This window comes from Carassius auratus, chromosome 29 (genome assembly GCF_003368295.1).
Source record: "Carassius auratus strain Wakin chromosome 29, ASM336829v1, whole genome shotgun sequence".
Classification (NCBI taxonomy): Eukaryota; Metazoa; Chordata; class Actinopteri; order Cypriniformes; family Cyprinidae; genus Carassius; species Carassius auratus.
This window is the reverse complement of record NC_039271.1, coordinates 616,894-634,311: the sequence shown is the minus strand read 5'-3', so window position 1 is coordinate 634,311 and position 17,418 is coordinate 616,894. Positions and strand designations below refer to the sequence as shown.

General features: G+C 37.2%; 2 protein-coding genes across 3 annotated transcripts; one reads left to right on the top strand and one right to left on the bottom strand.

The window, feature by feature from the left end:
* Positions 1-258: 258 nt before the first annotated feature.
* Positions 259-3,437, bottom strand: LOC113047784 (FGFR1 oncogene partner 2 homolog). The gene is made up of 6 exons (XM_026209074.1): positions 3,348-3,437; positions 2,448-2,584; positions 2,259-2,376; positions 2,033-2,175; positions 1,834-1,947; positions 259-803 (listed from the first exon to the last, which is right to left on the bottom strand). The coding sequence occupies exons 2-6, from the start codon at positions 2,580-2,582 to the stop codon at positions 666-668; spliced, it is 648 nt and encodes a 215-aa protein (XP_026064859.1). The 5' UTR covers positions 2,583-2,584; positions 3,348-3,437; the 3' UTR covers positions 259-665.
* Positions 3,438-4,037: 600 nt separating this feature from the next.
* On the top strand, positions 4,038-17,110 carry LOC113047782 (GAS2-like protein 3). Of its 2 annotated transcripts, none has more exons than XM_026209073.1 (9): positions 4,038-4,192; positions 7,996-8,051; positions 9,767-9,944; positions 11,330-11,439; positions 11,512-11,650; positions 12,764-12,827; positions 13,279-13,414; positions 13,948-14,055; positions 14,831-17,110. In XM_026209073.1, exons 2-9 carry the CDS (start codon positions 8,025-8,027, stop codon positions 15,800-15,802), a joined length of 1,734 nt encoding a protein of 577 aa, XP_026064858.1. In that variant the 5' UTR covers positions 4,038-4,192; positions 7,996-8,024; the 3' UTR covers positions 15,803-17,110. The 2 variants fall into 2 exon arrangements, with proteins under 2 accessions (XP_026064858.1, XP_026064857.1); XM_026209072.1 differs by lacking the exon at positions 4,038-4,192 and adding an exon at positions 7,618-7,649.
* The last annotated feature ends 308 nt before the right edge of the window (positions 17,111-17,418 follow it).

Below are 17,418 nucleotides of genomic sequence, written 5' to 3'. Positions count from 1 at the left end.
TTTTACATAAATATAATTGATCAATAAGTTGAAAATAATTTTAATTAAAATAATGTATAATATTTTTTATATAATTATATAAATTACTTTTTTTAACTTAAAATTATATTAATTTAACATTTATATGACTTATTATTAGCTTGAAGTCAATACAAAGCAGCATTTTATGCCTGAATAACATGCACTAAATTATAGCCTGAATTATTGAGTGGTTTATTCAACCGTATCAACGCATGGAACTAAAGAAGAACATAGCCAGATCATTCAACGCTTTTAATCACTTCCAATGGAACTTCCTCTCATACCCGCATAAAACACTGTTACAAACACAACAAAGAGTTATTCATTAAAATAGCACATTGTGATATTCCCCAAAGTCTCTTGTTTAGGTCAAGTATTCATTCAGAATATGCCAAATCTTATTTTTTTTATTCCACAAATGATTGTTTTCACATGGCTGGATCAGTCGATTTGACTTTTCCAGACCGAAGACATGATGATGCAGAGATGGAAAAGTAATCGGATTCCACTTCCTGCAAAAGCCCTCGTGCTGAACGGCTGAAGGACATCCAGGTTGCAGTGAGGGTTGCGCTGTAATGGAGGATCGTGGGATTTGTAGGACAGCTGTGAACGATGGTTTGTAAACTCAGAGTCTCTGAATGCCTTTAGTTCTTCCTCAGACTGACGTCTGTGCTGGTGAGCAGCGGCGAGAGAGACGTGCTGTCAGACGTGTCGTCCCTCTTCAGCACCAGAAACGCCTGACGGCTGATTCCCAACAGCTCTCGCAGACCGCTGTTCTCCAGCTGCACAATCAACATCAACATATAAACCAGGAGATCACCATTACATTGTAAGTACTGCATTTAACACACTATAGGGTCGGGCATTATGACCATATATATCATGCTGGGTAGAAACTGATTACCGTAAATGTAATGTGGATAGTTTAAAATATAATCAGATATTTAAAAATAAAAATGAATTGTGTTACATTTTAAAATACTCAATGAGATAAATAAAATGTTTACATTTTAAAATACTCAAAATTATCAGTACTACAGTTCCTTTTTTATTGATATTATTCACACGACGGCAGTAAATTATTTTTTGTCAGCCAAACCCCTTTTGACCTAAAATAATAAATATTTACTTTTTGATTTTAAATTACCAATTTAAATATTTAACATTGACATGTTCACAGGTCTCAGATGTTGGTTAATGGTCACGTGATATACAGGTAAACAAATAAAATAAAATGTAATAATTATATTAAATTATTTTTATATAAAAATATATATTGAGCATTTTTATAATTACATAAACAAAAAAATATATTTAAAAAAGTCATAATAAAATACATAACTAAATAAAAATGACATATTATAGAAAATACAATTACGTTTTATTTTGATTATTTAAAGTGTTTTATTTATTTTAAATGCACATTTACATGTTTTAAATAATTACTAGCTTTTAGAGGTGTAATGCACTTCATGTTTTTGATAACTCTGAATGAAATATATCTTATTTCTCTTTGTATATTTATTTATTTTAACAATTTATATAAATATCTTACAAGGCTTTCATATTGAAATCTATGTGATAAAGAAAAGTAATCCAAAAGTAGTCAGATTACATTAACTGTTAAGTGCAATCAAATAGATGTTACTGTCTTCATAATTTGTTATCAGTAATTGTTACAGCAGTGTGCAAGTGACAGCAGCCTAATTTGTATCTCTCTCATATTGTATTTTCCCATCTTTGTTATTTTTAATATAGACAGAAAATAAACCGATCACTGACTCCTATTGCAGTATATCTATTGTGTCTGACCTCTAGACGTTTGATTCGCTCCTCATCCTCACACAGTCGCCCTTCATCCACCTCGATGGCTTTCCTCATCACCGTGGCCATTTCGTTTATTTTCTCAATGTGCGCCTGCATCTCCTGCGACATAAACACAATAAATGCACAAAAAATTTGAGGCACCAGCATTAAAGGGAATCTCATAAAAACCGTCTGTTAGACTGACATTAGTGTGCTGTTCTCTGAGCTGGGTGACAATAGCAGGATCGTCTCTCTTGCTGGCCATCAGAAGGCGAAACACCTGCTCTCTGTATTTGCTCATGATGACCTCCAGCGCAGACTGATGCTCCTCCAGTGACGTACGCAGCTCTGCCGAGACAAACGAGTGGATTTAGACTTAAAACAATCCCCCTTCAAATGACATCCTTCTAATTGCAAACCCTTCCGAACACCTTTGTTTTCCTGCTGCAGTTCCCGTATTTGCCGGTTTTCCTGTTGGATGCCCATGACCAGCGTGGAGCGCGGCCGGTGTCTCGCCACCTGGTTCAACACCTCAATCTCTTCCTGGTACTGAAAGAACAAGGATCATGAGTAAAACAACTCAGATCCCCATCAGAGAGATTGTGAACATACTCTGATACCTGTTTCATGGCCTCCACTCTCTTGTTCAGCAGCGTGGTTTGTTCGATCAGGATCTCAGCAGCACTGTCATGATCCCGGAGACGATCTACCAGTGATTTGGCATCGGCCAGCACCTTCTCCAGTGTACAGGTCATTCCTGAAGAGCACAGGAAACACTTAACCTGTTAACTGTCACTCACATCTTTGAACATAGACTTGAAATTGCATGATCCAAACCTAAATTTTTATAATTCATGACATTTTGTAACATGATTTTGATGTACCATTTTCAAGGTAATACAATTTTTGAATTTAAAATGGTTTCAAAAGGATTAATTATTTCTAAAGTGTGATAGAGAAAAAGGCCACAAAGAAGACAAAGTCAGAATTTAGAACTTATGATGTAGGTTTTTGAGGTGCACTCTTGCCATAAATTAATGTTACTTTTTTTAACAAAAATAGTAGTAAAATATCTATTTAGGAGTCTTAGACCTTTCCAACGATATATAGTTTGTCATGATTAGATTAGGATTTAATTGTAATATAACGTTAGTGAAGTAAACGTAACGTTAGGCGGCCAGTGACAGGTAACGAGTTAACTCATGATTCCGTTCATAAATACAATCGTCTTTACACTACAGATGATTAGATCGCTGGACAGCTGCTTTCCTGTCACTGCTGCGGATTATTTATGGACATAATGTGTCTTGATTTCAGAAATACTGAAAGGTAACGTAAGTGTGTGTCAAATGTTTTGGAAGACGACTAGCATTAGCTTTATCGAAAATAAACGCCAGTTGTTTTAATAAAATACTAGACAGTGTAAGGTTAAATACATACGAATACGAAGACAGAAACACTTTTTTAATTTTATTTCTGAATAACACCGCGAATAATTTAAAATGAAGAGATAAGCTTACCTTATCTTACAGCAACTGCTCAGTTGGAACACTTCCTGTTGCTGCGGCCGTGACGTCACGCAAATGCTTCTGGGAGATGTAGGCGCCAGCTTTCTTCCTCACACCGTCCACATGGAGGCGCAACGGATAAACTTTCTAAATTAAATTTGTAACATGAATGTTTTGTTTATTGCTGTAAAATTCACAAATTCCTTTGGTGACGCTTATTAATATTTAAACATCTGACTTCATCTTTATATTCTAAAGCTCCTGTAAATGTTATTATATTAACTGAGTTTGTTTGAAGGTTTTTATTGGTGGATTGAGGGCGTAATCAAATTTGACATTTTAAACAAACCCTGCCTTGTGATTATGACTCAAATTTATATCCAATTGCCAATCATAACTCAGTTACAGAGTTTTTGCAATTAATTACAGGGCGATATTATGGCATCATTGATACTATTACATATTCTACAATTATTGTATATAATTATTTAATCGATTATTTATAGGCACAGAGAGATCTATAAATATTGTTAAAGCATTAATAAGAGATTAAAGTGAATAAAGATATATAAGCAAAGCCTATGTGAGGCATCTCTACTCATTTAAATAGGGAACGCCCACCGACTCTCAAGTCCCCGCTCATTACCATTGAGATTATTCAGATCTGCGCTATGATTGGCTGCTTTGAACCACGAATCTCTACTGAACATTCCAGGACGCGTGGAGAAGGAGCTCCCGCTTCAGCTGATGCGCGTCCACGCACCCATCCCAGGCGTGCACGCCCCTGCAGCGGCGGAGCAAAACGTGGATGAAGACAACTAATCACTGAAACAACTAAACACACACATTCAACGCTGGTGAGTTTATTTCATGTAGTTTTTTTACAGACTCTCAGTTCCAGACTCTCGAAACCGGACGGGAGTGAGTGAGCGAGCGAGAGAGAGAGAAAGAGAGAGGGATGACTTTGTTTGTATGGTGTTTATGTGTTTGTTTTAAAAGAGAATACGTGTATAAAATGTCAACAAACCTGTCTTAAGTGATAAAATCCGGTCTTTTTATTTTTGGCATTTACACTGAAAGATGAGAGTTATAAGGAAGTTGCATGACTTTTCCATTGAAATGCGTCATGGCTCACTATGTATTTAAAAATACATCGCACATATTTGAGATAGTGGATCATATTTTTAGGGTTTGAATTGATCAGATCTTAAAATTTGAGCTGGGTGTATCTTAATTTTCAGGTGCAATAGGTGTATTTAGCAGGAGCATTCAATAAACTGAATGGACAAATATAAAAAATTAAATACTATATGTACTGATTCCTAAAGCAACTATTAAATTTTTTCAGAATGTCCAGTGATGACATTTTGATCAAAAACTTTGAAGCAAATGCACAGATGAATTGTTTATGATAAGGCCTATAACATGCATTTAGAAAATATATAGTGTGGATTTAATGGCATCTTGAATTTTGTGATTGCTATGCTTGTAAGCCACCCCAAAAACACCCCATGTCCTGTAGCTTTGCTGACCATCTGCCTGATACATGCATCAGGGGGTCCTTGAGCTTGAGAGGAGGGTGAAGGGGGAAATCCTGAAATGAATGTTGGGATTAATTTCCCATGATCTCTGGTGCACATGTTTTGAATCGTGGATTACTGTTTGTTTATTAATGACTCGGAGCAGATGATTAGTGGGACGGAGGAGCAACAGACCTACTGTGCTATTTAATGGTTAATTATAAGTGTCTTATAACAACCATGACAAAGGCTTCTGTTTACATTATACTATGGAGCGTCTCCATTGGTTTTAAGTGCCGGTTTTGCCAGTATTGGTGTCCTGCACAAATAAAGGTTCTTTATTGACATTGATGGTTCTCTGAAGAACTGATCACTGAAAGGTTCTTTGTGGAACCCAAATGGTTCTTCTGTGGCATCACTGCAAAAACCCACATTTGGAGCGTTTATTTTAAAGAGTGTGGACTGCTCTGGTTTTATGTTTTAGAGTATGTATATTGGCATGCAATTCTGGATCTTTTATTTCCGAAGCATTGTGGTGAGGTCATTGTTATGGTGAACTGTGTTGATCACTTTGTTTTGGTGAATTGGATCTTTGTTTTGTAATTGTAGAAGCATGAGAACATAGCTTTTCCTTTTTGTCTTTTCAATGGGGATTATACTTCAAACTGTGAGAAGTGATTCTCTAAAACCTGCTGTGACTCCTGTCTTGACTGTGTCCAAAAACCTAGGTGTTTTCATTAACAGCATTTTAATAATGTTTGTATATTTTTGAGCATCGTGAGTGTATTGCAACTTTTGAATGCTGTCAAGGAAGACACTAGAATCAAGACAGAGTGTTGGTTAAAGAAATAGCTTGGATATCAGGCTATCCAAGATGTAGCAGAGTTATTTTTATCTTCATCAGATTTTGAGAAATGTAGCATCACATCATTTGCTCTGCAATGGATGCACAGCAGTGAATGGGTGCCATCAGAATGAGAGTCTAAACAGCTGATAAAAACATCCACAAATAATCCACACCACTCCAGTCCATCAGTGTCTTGAGAAGCCAAAAGCAGCACATTGTAAGAAACAAATCCATCTACACATTTTTAACTTCAAACTGTTGCTTCTTGTTAAAATATGACTTCATTAGAAAGCTCCCAGTGAAAAAGTTTAGATCAGTTTTGGCTTGTAAAAGCTGCTTGATCTGTGCAGATTTCTCCCCTTATTCAGACCAGATGATTTTTCACCCGAGGAAATGTTATTATGGATTATAGACTCATCTTATTAATGATGGATTTGTTTCTTACAAACACGCATCTTCAGGCTTCACAAGACATTGATGGACTGGAGTTAGAATTTTGGATTAGTTGTGTGGATTATTGTGATGTTTTTATCAGCTGTTTGGACTCATTCTGACGGCACCCATTCACTGCAGAGCATCCACTGGTGAGCAAGTGTTTGCAAATGCTACATTTCTCCAAATCTGTCTCCAAAGTGTTGATGGTTCTGCCTACTAATGAAAGCAACTGACAGGCCAGTTAAGATCACAAGCAATGCCACAAAAAAGCAGGAAGGATAGGGGCTTTGATTGATGGCCGGATATATTTGGGACCCATGTGCAAGCCACTGGTACACATACATGCACAAACATGCATGTGCCACGTGCCAGCCAACGAGGATGCGTCTGGAAGCGTGATCCTCTTACGTGATTATATGAGGAGCCATGTGGACACTCCAGCCCTCACTACCTTTGTGTTGTTGCATTTAATTAAAGCGACTAATAGACTGAAACTCACGCAGATGTACATTATAGTAGGATTATAATGTTAGAATGCATTGTGTTCTGTCTGATGTTCTGCCCAGCCTCATTTCTGCTCCAAAAGTCACTGTTGTTCTGTGTTCGTCGTTAGCAGCTACACTGCCACTGAGTTACTCATGATTTTATCTGTCTGTGCTATGTTCTGGGCAGAAAGTTTAAATAGTTAAAAAATGCATCGTAATGTTGTTTCAAAATGATTTCATTGTTCGATGGAACATAAAAGGAAGTATTTAATTTTAATTAGAGAAATGTTTTTCTTTTTTTCATCAAAGGGAAGGACATAGTACATGAAAGTGCATTATTGTTATTTATATGATACTTTTCTTGTCCTATTTGAAGTTTAACAGTATTTGTCACCTTCGTATTTTGAGAACCTGCTAAATGTGATTCTCTTATTCATATAGGGAATTATGTCATTTAGGCTGGATCTTTAATTAGTCATATGTTAAAGGGATTGTTGACTCTCTCGTGCATCATAAAAGCTAGTCCATATTTAAATTCTTCTGAAACTAGAACATCAATTCTAAGTATTTATTTATTCTTTATTTAATTTTTTTTACCCTTTTAAGCTTGACACCTATTTTTCTCCATCTACTGCACTGTTCTCCTCCGCTTGACATTTTGTGGGCTTGAAGTGCACTTGAGCTCTCTCTCTGTGTGTCTTTTGTGTCTGGGTGAAGATTGAAAGAGATTGTTTATTCTCTTGGTGCCCTTCAAAAAATGTCCAGATTTTATTGTGTGCTGTCATGGAGGAGTTTGTTGGGAAGGACTGAGCGCGAGCGAATGAACCTTGGACTCGTGTGTGTGTGTGTGTGTGTTTGTGGGGAGCACATGAGGAGGTTGTAACAATAGGACCTTTGTAAGTGCTTGGCTGGGATTGAATGAAGGTTTGCTGAGCGGCTTCACTAGTCATCCTCTGTCAGTGAATCGGTGTGTGTGTGTGTGTGTGTGTGTTGTGATTTACTGTGTTTAGGTGCATGTGTTCGTCAGGTGAGCGTCTCACTGAGATCACATGAGTGTGTGACTGACAGCGTGTGTGTGTGAGTGTGCTTTTGCTTTTGTTTCCTCAGCTGTGCTTATGTTGACTGAACTGTCTTAATCTTTCTGTCTCCTCTGGTATTTGGTCACAGTGATTTTTTTGGGTCATCATTAAATGAGCAATGAGCTGTAGGCGATGATTATCCGATCTGTGACGGGACAGACAGGGTTTAAGTGGAGTAAACTGACATGAACGCTGTGTGTGTGTGTGTTTACAGGAAATAACTGGCGTGTCTGAGCTGATGTGCGTCTGTTTTTATCAGACTCCTTGAAAGGTTTTTATCTGTTTCTCTTTCAGAATGTAGACGTGAATCTCTCTTGTTACTAATGATGGCAGTTCAGGCTGGATTGCAGGTATGAAACTTTATGATTTTATGTGATTTTTATATATGTGCTTTTGCAATTAGAGACAGGTGGATTTTGGACCTGCCTCCTCAAGAATGGTGTTTTTTTTGTTGTTTTTTATCACAGTTGTGATAGTTTGAATATTGTTTTAGAAGAAAAGGATGTCGGTGATATTGTGGGTCAAGATCTGAGCTAGTTAGAGAAGAGTTTCATGTTCAGACAAAGTCAAACAATTATAGCACGGTCCTGTGGTGTGAATTACTATTCCATATGATAAAAAGCAAGTCTGGAAGACAGATAAGATGAGAATTATTATATGTTATGACAGATTTTTTTTGTCAAGATAAACAAAAATTGTAAATGCTACATTGCAAACATTATGTACAGAATGATAAATTGATTAATTTGGTTTCAAACTGATTAATTTATCATTGTATGTTATTAAATCCACAGTATTTATAAAATTAACTTTAAGTGAGCATTAGGTGACAAAGCTAATCTAACTTTACAAATTAATATTAAATGCTGCACAATTATATATCTTCTACTTACTGATACCAATACATTAATTCTCTTAAATCAACTGATCGATTGATGGTTCAGCAAAAACAGTGAATTTCTAACTTAATTTATGCGAACTTATACATTAAAGCTATTATATATTGAAAAAATGAACTACTCATCTGCTCTTTTCCTTAAAGAGGACATCTGACTCCATATGGCTTCAGGGCAATGGTTCCCGCCATTTGGGTTCTAAATTGCTTTGAATTTGAATTTGAACATTCCAATTAGATCATCACAGACGTGTGTTACTGGTTTCACACCATCCTGTCTATCCAACTGTAAAATCTGATGTCATGTGTGAACTGACCACATTATGAAAAGCCATTGAAACATCTGTGTGTGTGATTTGATCGAACACTATAAAATGTTTGAATTGGGTTAATACAATACAATACAGATTGTTTTAAAGCAGCTTTGAAGTAATAAACAGAAAATAATAAGTGATCAGCTTCTTTAAATATGAGACAAATCCAAATAAAACCATTCATTCGGTGTTGATTCGGTTCACCTCAATAACAATGTTTATGTTGCAGAATACATCTATTGGAAACATTCTGGAAACAAATATTTTTTCTAGTAGCATTAATACGTTTATTCAAAGTTATCTGGTATTTAATAATGTTCTCAAAATATAAGCACAAAAACATCATGTATCATTCATGGAATGATTCATTTCTGAGACGTTCATATAACGTTAACAAAATTATAAAATGCATTGTTCCCTCAACGATTTTCACGTACCCCTGAAAAAATTTAACATTTTGACAAAAAACTGGACATTAGCTATGTTAGCTAAACATTTTTAGAAAATAGTCATTATCCAGCTCAATTCAGGTCAATTTGGTGCAATTAATTCAATAAAATTATGGAATATTAAGTATCATCTTCAGCATGTTTGTGTGAAGCCTGTGAGAGGTTTTACCAGTGTTGCTTTATCTAAATGTTATTACTCCTCTGCTTGTCCAAGATGTCATGTGTTTGATTAGAGCTTGAGTGTTTCTGACTGTCCTGATTTCAGCAGGATCGCTGTATTTCCAGAAAGAGAGAGAGAGAGAGAGAGCGTGGGATCTGTGTGAGGGGTCATTGTGGCCCAGAGACACAGTTTTGTGTTTCTCTGTGTTGATCCATCTGGTTTTTCTCTTTCTCTGTCTCTCTCTCAGGCTTGGTTCGGTGAGAAGTTAGATGTCCCGTTACAGAGTCCCCGGAGCCTGCGCTCTCCCCGGCCCGGCCCGGGTCTGGCTGATGTGTTCCAGTATGACCAGTGGTTGACCAAGCGGCACGAAGCCACGCTGGTGCCCATGCAGGAGGATCTGGCCATCTGGCTGAGCGGCATGCTGGGTAAACCTGCTAACACAAAACAAGCCGTCTATGACTCACTATCAGTGCACGAAAGTGAAAAATTACTCCCATTATAAGTCTAAATGCCTTTTCCTTTCGTCTGTCAAATAACTGAAACCCAAAGCCTCATCTATCAAGCAAAGAAGTGTGGGAAATGACATTTGCTCTCGTATAACGGTGATATACAACCCCGAAACAAGAACTCAATCTCTCAGTTTTGGTAGAAGAATAGAGGGTGTTGCCTTTACCTGTCTGTCCACATGCTGAACATGTTCACCCGGGTCGAAAGAACATTCAGACGTAAAACTATTGCTCTGTTTGTTTTGTTTGTTTGTTTTTTAGATCCTTTATGACAAATCATAATTGTCGATTATTCCCTTGAAACTGTGATTTATAAATATCACAGTTTACATTGAATGATGTTTACTCCATTGTTTGATGCATTGTTTGTGGTATTTATACAAAATACTAAAATGTGACTGTTTTGTGCTGTCATAAGTGTGAATTTTATGTACTATTCATAGTTTTTTTGTCATGTGACCTGCACGGAGACCTGGAGGGCAAAACAGCCATAGAAATGCAGCATAGGCCTGTCAGGTTTACTTGTATTTATTTGGCTGATGCTTTTATCCAAAGTGATTTTCACAGTTGGTGGAAAACACAACATGGTGCAGCCAAACCAGCAAACCAACAGAGTCAGACATCAGAGATTCTACCTGACATAAAAACCCTTGGCATCCATCTAAAACGCTATATGGACTGAGAAATGGGAAGATTGTTCCTGGGGTGCATCCTCAATCTGGCAACCCACATGAGCATGGAGTCAGTCAGTCCACTAACTGTAACTTTAACGTGTACTTATATAGTAATATTAAAATCCATGCAATATTTTTGGTTATTGCACACTATATACAAGGAGATGAGTCTAGCATATGAACACAAATGTTAAGCATTTTGCACTATTTTGAAACTTTGCACGATGCGCTTATATTTTGGGCTCATCTGCTTGCTTGTACATAGAATGCTTTATTAATATAGTGCATACAGTATTTGATCTTCAAATACTTTCTTAATGGATTAAGCCACATTTTTGCAATTGTTATCTATGGGAAAATGCTTGGTGTACAATTGAGCGTGTTGCATAGCTTGTGTTCATATACTGGGCACATCTGCTTAACTGTATATAGTGTACTTCATCAGTAAGGTATGTTCTGAATCTAGTCTTTTAATATCACTGTTTTAGTATGTTAATATATTGAACTGATCATCAAAGCCAGTTCTTGATGGCATAATGATGCTGAATTCAGTTAAAGGTAACTTAATATAGTCAGTTATGTAGTTGTTCTCGGGTCATTGGAAACATGGAGATATTTGTGTTTTTGCAGGTGAACATGTGACCGCCGAGCGCTTCATGGAGGAGCTGGACAACGGTGTCAAACTGTGTCGTCTGGTTGGAATTCTGCAGAGTAAAATCCCACAGGATTCGGAAACACAGGTGCGTAAGGAACGTGTGATGTAGGGATGCAGGACTGTTTGTGCATAATTCACATCTCTGTTTTGTTAACAGCTGCCCTTAAAGAAAATCCAGTTCAAGAAAAACGCCTCCCCTGGTTCATTTTTCGCCCGCGACAACACAGCGAATTTTCTGTCCTGGTGTCGTCACATAGGAGTGGACGAGACCTTTCTGTTTGAGTCTGAGGGTTTGGGTAAGAGACCATTAGGTTATGCTGCAACAAATTCAGAAATATGGAACAGAAGAATCTGTTCATAAAAATTAAAACAAAACTGTCATCAAATGCACACAGAAAAACACTACAACCCGCCAAAATAAAAGTTCGGTTTAACTTGAAGAAATTGTGACGGACGTATTGATACATTATTGTACAGTAGAATTAACTTCTTAACTTAATAATGATAATAATAATATAATGTATTAAAATATTTTTCCATATTTTAATTTCAATAATACATCTCTGTTGTGCTGCAGGTTGTTATTCAGCTCTTGTTTTACACTTTGCTTTTTGAAACTTTTTTAAATTCATTTAAATTACATTTTAAAATATTAATTAAAGTAATATTTGATGCTTTCATTTGTTTTTTGGTAATACATTTACAAACCATAAAACACAGAATCCAGAAACATTAAAAAACTGAATTCTGAATATGAACAATTAATAGTATTGTTAACCTTTTAATAGTATATTAAATTGCAAAAAATGTATGAATTCACTTGTTTAGACGTGTTATTAAAGCATTAAAACAAAATGCACAGAATTAAACCAGAAAACAAAACTGATTTCAAAGATCTGCTTGCTATGGTTCATTTATTATTTTTATAAACGAAAAACAACATTTACTACCGAGTTGAAGTTAATAAATGATCTTTTTGTAATTTTAAGCCCTTAATAAGAAGCAGAAGTTATTATTAATTAAGCTATTGAAAACATTTTCATTAATTGAAATAACGTTGACATTAAAATTATAATACTTATTAGAAGTAAAGCTTAAAATAAATTTATTTGAAGTTTAAGTTAAAACACCAAAATTATTAACTGGAAAAAAATAGAAAATAAAAATGAGGGGGGAAATAATTATAAATTAAATACAAAAAACAAGCTAAACAAAAGCTCATAATGTCCTCCGTAAAAACCTTTCATTCTAATATGTCAACAAACAAGACTTTTAGTGGATTTTTAATTAAATATTACCTCGTTTGGATATTTAAAAGAAACAAAATGTTGTTGTAATGTACTATGATTTATTAAATGTATAGTGATATCTATTAGTTAAACCCTTACTATATTCACTTATGTCACCAGTCCTGCATAAAGAGCCGCGGCAGGTGTGTCTGTGTCTGCTGGAGATCGGACGCATCGTCTCCAGGTAAGAGAACCGGCTCTGATGATCACGCAGGTGACTGATGTCAGGGCGTGCTCTGGGGTCAGAGGTCAGGGGCTGCTTTAGGGGATTTAAAGTTGGGTCGAGGGGCAAATGTGTGTGGATTTCACAGGGTTTAAGTGAATTGGCTTCAGGACTTTTGTTCTGTAGAGAATCTGAATGTATAGAGTTTCTAGAAGAACAAAACTGCAACTGTAAGTTAAGGATAATCTATAATGTAAAGGGATCTATTTTGCAAAAATAACCATCTGAATGCATATTACCTTAAAACTTTTTTATATAAATTTGACGTGTGAGGAAATCAGCAGTCATTTATGCAACTGAATGGTCATTATACACAAATATTGAATTGCATGTATAACATGATTAGCTGGTAAAAGGTTAGGATTCACTGTTAGGACAGTGTGTTGATGGGGTGTTTTGTTTGTTGGTTTAGGTTTGGGATCGAGCCTCCGGTTTTGGTTAAACTGGAGAAGGAAATTGAACTGGAGGAAAGTCTAACGGTGACGGATCACTCGTCTCCAGTGAAAACATTCACTGTGTGCTGTCAGCACGGAGCCCTGTATCACGCCGTGAGTATCACACACACACACACACACACTGAGATCAGGCTTGTAGTTTGAGTTGAAGCATTGCCTTGGTCTTTTTATAGTTTGTATGCAGTATGTATAGCTGCAAAAAATGGCAATTTTCTGTATGCATGCATTATCCAAATGACAACCTGCAAAATGTGCAGCATACGGCAGTACACACTCTGTTTGTGTGTGCATGTGTGTGTGTGTGTGTGTGTGTGCACTGATTTGGATGGTTTATGAGGACACAACCTTATAACCCTGGCAATCATCTGAAATATTTAAGAAAATGTGTTTTATTTGTTGTATTTTCCTCAATGATGAGGCTCAGCTATTGTCTGTTGAGTGTGTAAACAGCAGCTGTTGTTCAGAGACATGTTTCACACGGGGAACAATTTAGCCCATTTTTGTCTCTCAGCCCTAATAACCAGCGGGACACCCTCGGGTCCTGAGCTCAGAACAGAGCTAACTTCCATCTTGAAAATGAGTGAATTTTTCTCTGGTTTCACCCAAACAAACTCCGCTTCTTGTAGGATCATGCGGACCAGGACGACCCTCGCTGTAACTGCTCACAGAAGTTTTCCATCGAGTATCTGTCCGAGGGACGCTACAGGCTCGGAGGCAAGATCCTGTTCATCAGGGTAGGAGCAGACTTTGGGACCGTTTCTACAAGTCATTATAAAAGTGGAAAGTAGCAACAGTCTGAGTGTAAATATCAGAAAAGATTCAAATGTAGGGCAAGGCTGGGTTATATTTATCACTTGTTGATTGGATGTTGGATGTGGGCGTGGTTTTCAAATGTGGAGGCGGGGTTTAATGGCCCCTTGATGTTAAGAGCTATGAAACCCCGACTCCACTGGACGATCCAGTTATGATATTTTCATTTAACATTATGAGGTCCAAAAGAAATATGCATTTATACGTTTCATTTAGAAAGTTGAAGTATTTCATGCCTATTTTAATCATCAGCAATGGTACATTCTGCTAAAGTCACATTGCAGAAGAGTAGATAACACACTCATCTGAGTGCACTTTCCTCATGTCTTTAGACTCATTTAAAACTGCCTAATGTTCACTTTATATGTTAGTACAATTCGGTTTTTATTTGAGCCTGATTATTAAATACATTTGATTAATTGATTATGAAATAATTTTGGTTTCAGTTTTTTTTGTGTGTGTGTAATGTCTTGTTTTTTTTTTTGGTTGATTTATTTAGTAAATTTGATTAAATGATTATTAAATCAACTTTATTTTCGGTTTTAGGGTAAATAAAAACCTTTACCTACAACTTAGATTTTATTCGAGCATTGAAAATGAAGTACATTTGATTGTTAAATATACTTTCATTTTCATTTGAATAAAAATGCATTTTGATGCATCACTAGTATTTAATTCTGGGTGTGCTTCCTCTCTTAGATGCTCCATGGGAAGCACGTGATGGTGCGTGTCGGTGGAGGTTGGGACACTCTGAAAGGGTTTCTGTTAAAATACGACCCCGATCGCGTGCTGCAGTTCACTACTCTAGAGCAGAAGATTCTAGCCTATCAGAAAGGCCCGTCCGGCTCAGGCCCCGCCCACACAGTGCAGGCCGCCCAGCCCCCCACGATGGACCCCATCGCAGCCGTTAACCTCCTCCCAGAATCATCCTCTTCATCGTCATCCTCCACGACGTCTGTGTCCAAACCCAACCCACACACGCCCCGCGGCGTCACCCAGTCGCCCGCTTCCACACCCTCAATGCCTCGTAAGGCTTCTGCACCCAGGAAGATTTTTCACACACCCACAGCTTCACCGAGAACCACTCCTTTTTCGTCGCCCGCCCCAAAAAGAAGCCCACTTCCCCAGACAGCCCCGAAAGGGGTTTCCCAAAAAGCCCCTTCAGCCAGCTCCAGGACCAAACTGCACCTGCGTGGGTCTCCATCTCAACCTCGCAGTCCCGCCTGTCCCGAACCCACCAGCAAGCTGCCCAAACCTTCAGCCGCTCCGAAAACCGTCCAGCGCAACACCCGCCCTCCTCCGGCCCCCACCCGCTCGCTGCTCGCCCAGAGACGCCCTCCTTCCCCTGCCTCCGCCCTGCACTCAGATTCCAGGAAGGGTTTTCCTGGTTCCCCTCGCTTGGCTCCGAATGACCCCAAACAGACGACTGCTCTCGCAAAACCTTCTGTGACATGCAAGAGTAAATCTCTAGAGCAGAACACAGCCGTCGTGTCTGTCAGCGTTAAAACGACCCACAGGAAACCTCTAGTCAGCAGTCACCCTCCCGTCCACAGCAGCGCCTCTAAACCAGCGTCTACGAGCTCTGACCACACACACACGGCACGGACTAAACCCAGCCAACGTAACCAACCCTACTTTGAGATGAACAGTAAGAGAAGGGGAAAGAACTAAGAACTCTGGGATATTTATATTGATGCCACATTTAATTTTTACATTTTTCTTATTTAAGTGAAAATGAGGCTGTGACATGTGCTGTCCCTGTAATTCAAACATTGACAATATGTTTTATTAAATGCGAAGCTATGAAAATGAGACTTAAACATGCTGCACATCTGTCTGTAACGGCTTTCGTTTTCATTTAAATTAAATATGACATCATCTGTTTTCAAGCTAAAAAATCATCAGGATATGTCGGGAAATGGATACATTTTATATTTAAAAAAAATGAATAGGGTTTTAATTTCTTCTTCAGCTACTGTAATTATCGTTATTTTAGCTAAGCAAGCTTTTATAGGTTTAGTTTAATTGTTTAAATTCATGCACGGTTATCAACAAACTCATATCACGGTCAGCATCTTTTAAGGTATTTTAAGTCAGTTCATGTTTGTTAACCTGATCTGATTTGACTCCTCGTTAGATTATAAATGGATCGGCATCATTTATTAATTCCACAAATCATGTATCGGCTGTATGTCAGTGTATTCTGTCGTAAAGCAGTAAGTGTGTGTGTTCAGACTAATGTCTTGATGTATGATGCAGATGCAGGGTGTTCAGATCATGTGGCATTGATCTGTAACACATGTAAACGTCTGTTTCCACTTCATATTTACATTAAGAGCACTCTTACTGTATTACATAAGAAACACATATAGATGGAAATCCACTCCGGTGTTTCAGCTCTTATCAGACACCCCATAATATCCAGAAACACCTCTCTATGGCAACCAAAGTGCAATTAATGTTTGAATTTCGAGTGGCATCATTTTACAGCACATTTTAAAAACTATTTAAGATTATTATGGGATTATGTGCCTTAGATTTGTGCTTGTTGGAATGAATGTGTGGTTTATTATCAAGACTTTTTTTTTTTTTAGTCAGGATGGTTAGTTTGGAAGATACTGCAGTTTAATTTGTATGTTTTAAGTTGGTCGAACAGCCAGCTGATATTAAATGAAATGCTACCTCCTTTATATTTCACCACACAAATACTACTGACTCAGTCATGTTCATAAACACCTGAGCTTTTATTACTGTCCAGAACAATGCTTAATATTTTCCAGTTTGTGGCCTATAAATATAAATTTGTAAGGGTAATTGTTCTCTTTTTTTTTCCTAAGATTAATTATATTTTTGTGCATCAGATTGTGTGAGAGATATTTTTCCAGCACTTTAAGAAAATGTTTTGAATGTATCTTATTTTCTTTGTTTTGTTCATTTGTGCTCTTTGCATTCTGTCAAATAAAGATCTATATGGTGTAAGATTTTTAGCCTACTTGAACGTGGATTAATTAATTCAGAGTAGCAGGTAAATTAAGATTAATCTGGCATTGTGTACATATCAGGATGATATTACAGTGTGATGCAGTGAAATCCAAGCAGCTGAAGTCTTTCAGATAAAACAATTTTAGTTTATTTTAAGACAACAAAATCATAAATGATAACAATTACAGAAAGTACAACATTGAAACTTGCATATACCACAGTGAAAATGAGATTCACTACAATAAATCAATATCTTCTCGTATATAATAAATAATAATAAGAGCTCGTGTGTGATGGTGCTGCGC

Excerpts from the sequence above, each read along its gene's own strand:
- LOC113047784 (XM_026209074.1), bottom strand. The coding sequence starts at position 2,582 with ATGACCTGTACACTGGAGAAGGTGCTGGCCGATGCCAAATCACTGGTA. Across the intron at positions 2,176-2,258 it reads ACTGCAGCAGGAAAACAAAG|AGCTGCGTACGTCACTGGAG; the intron begins GTGTTCGGAAGG and ends TTGTCTCGGCAG. Across the intron at positions 1,948-2,032 it reads TCAGAGAACAGCACACTAAT|GAGATGCAGGCGCACATTGA; the intron begins GTCAGTCTAACA and ends TTTATGTCGCAG.
- LOC113047782 (XM_026209072.1), top strand. Across the intron at positions 8,052-9,766 it reads CAGTTCAGGCTGGATTGCAG|GCTTGGTTCGGTGAGAAGTT; the intron begins GTATGAAACTTT and ends TCTCTCTCTCAG. Across the intron at positions 14,056-14,830 it reads GCAAGATCCTGTTCATCAGG|ATGCTCCATGGGAAGCACGT; the intron begins GTAGGAGCAGAC and ends TTCCTCTCTTAG.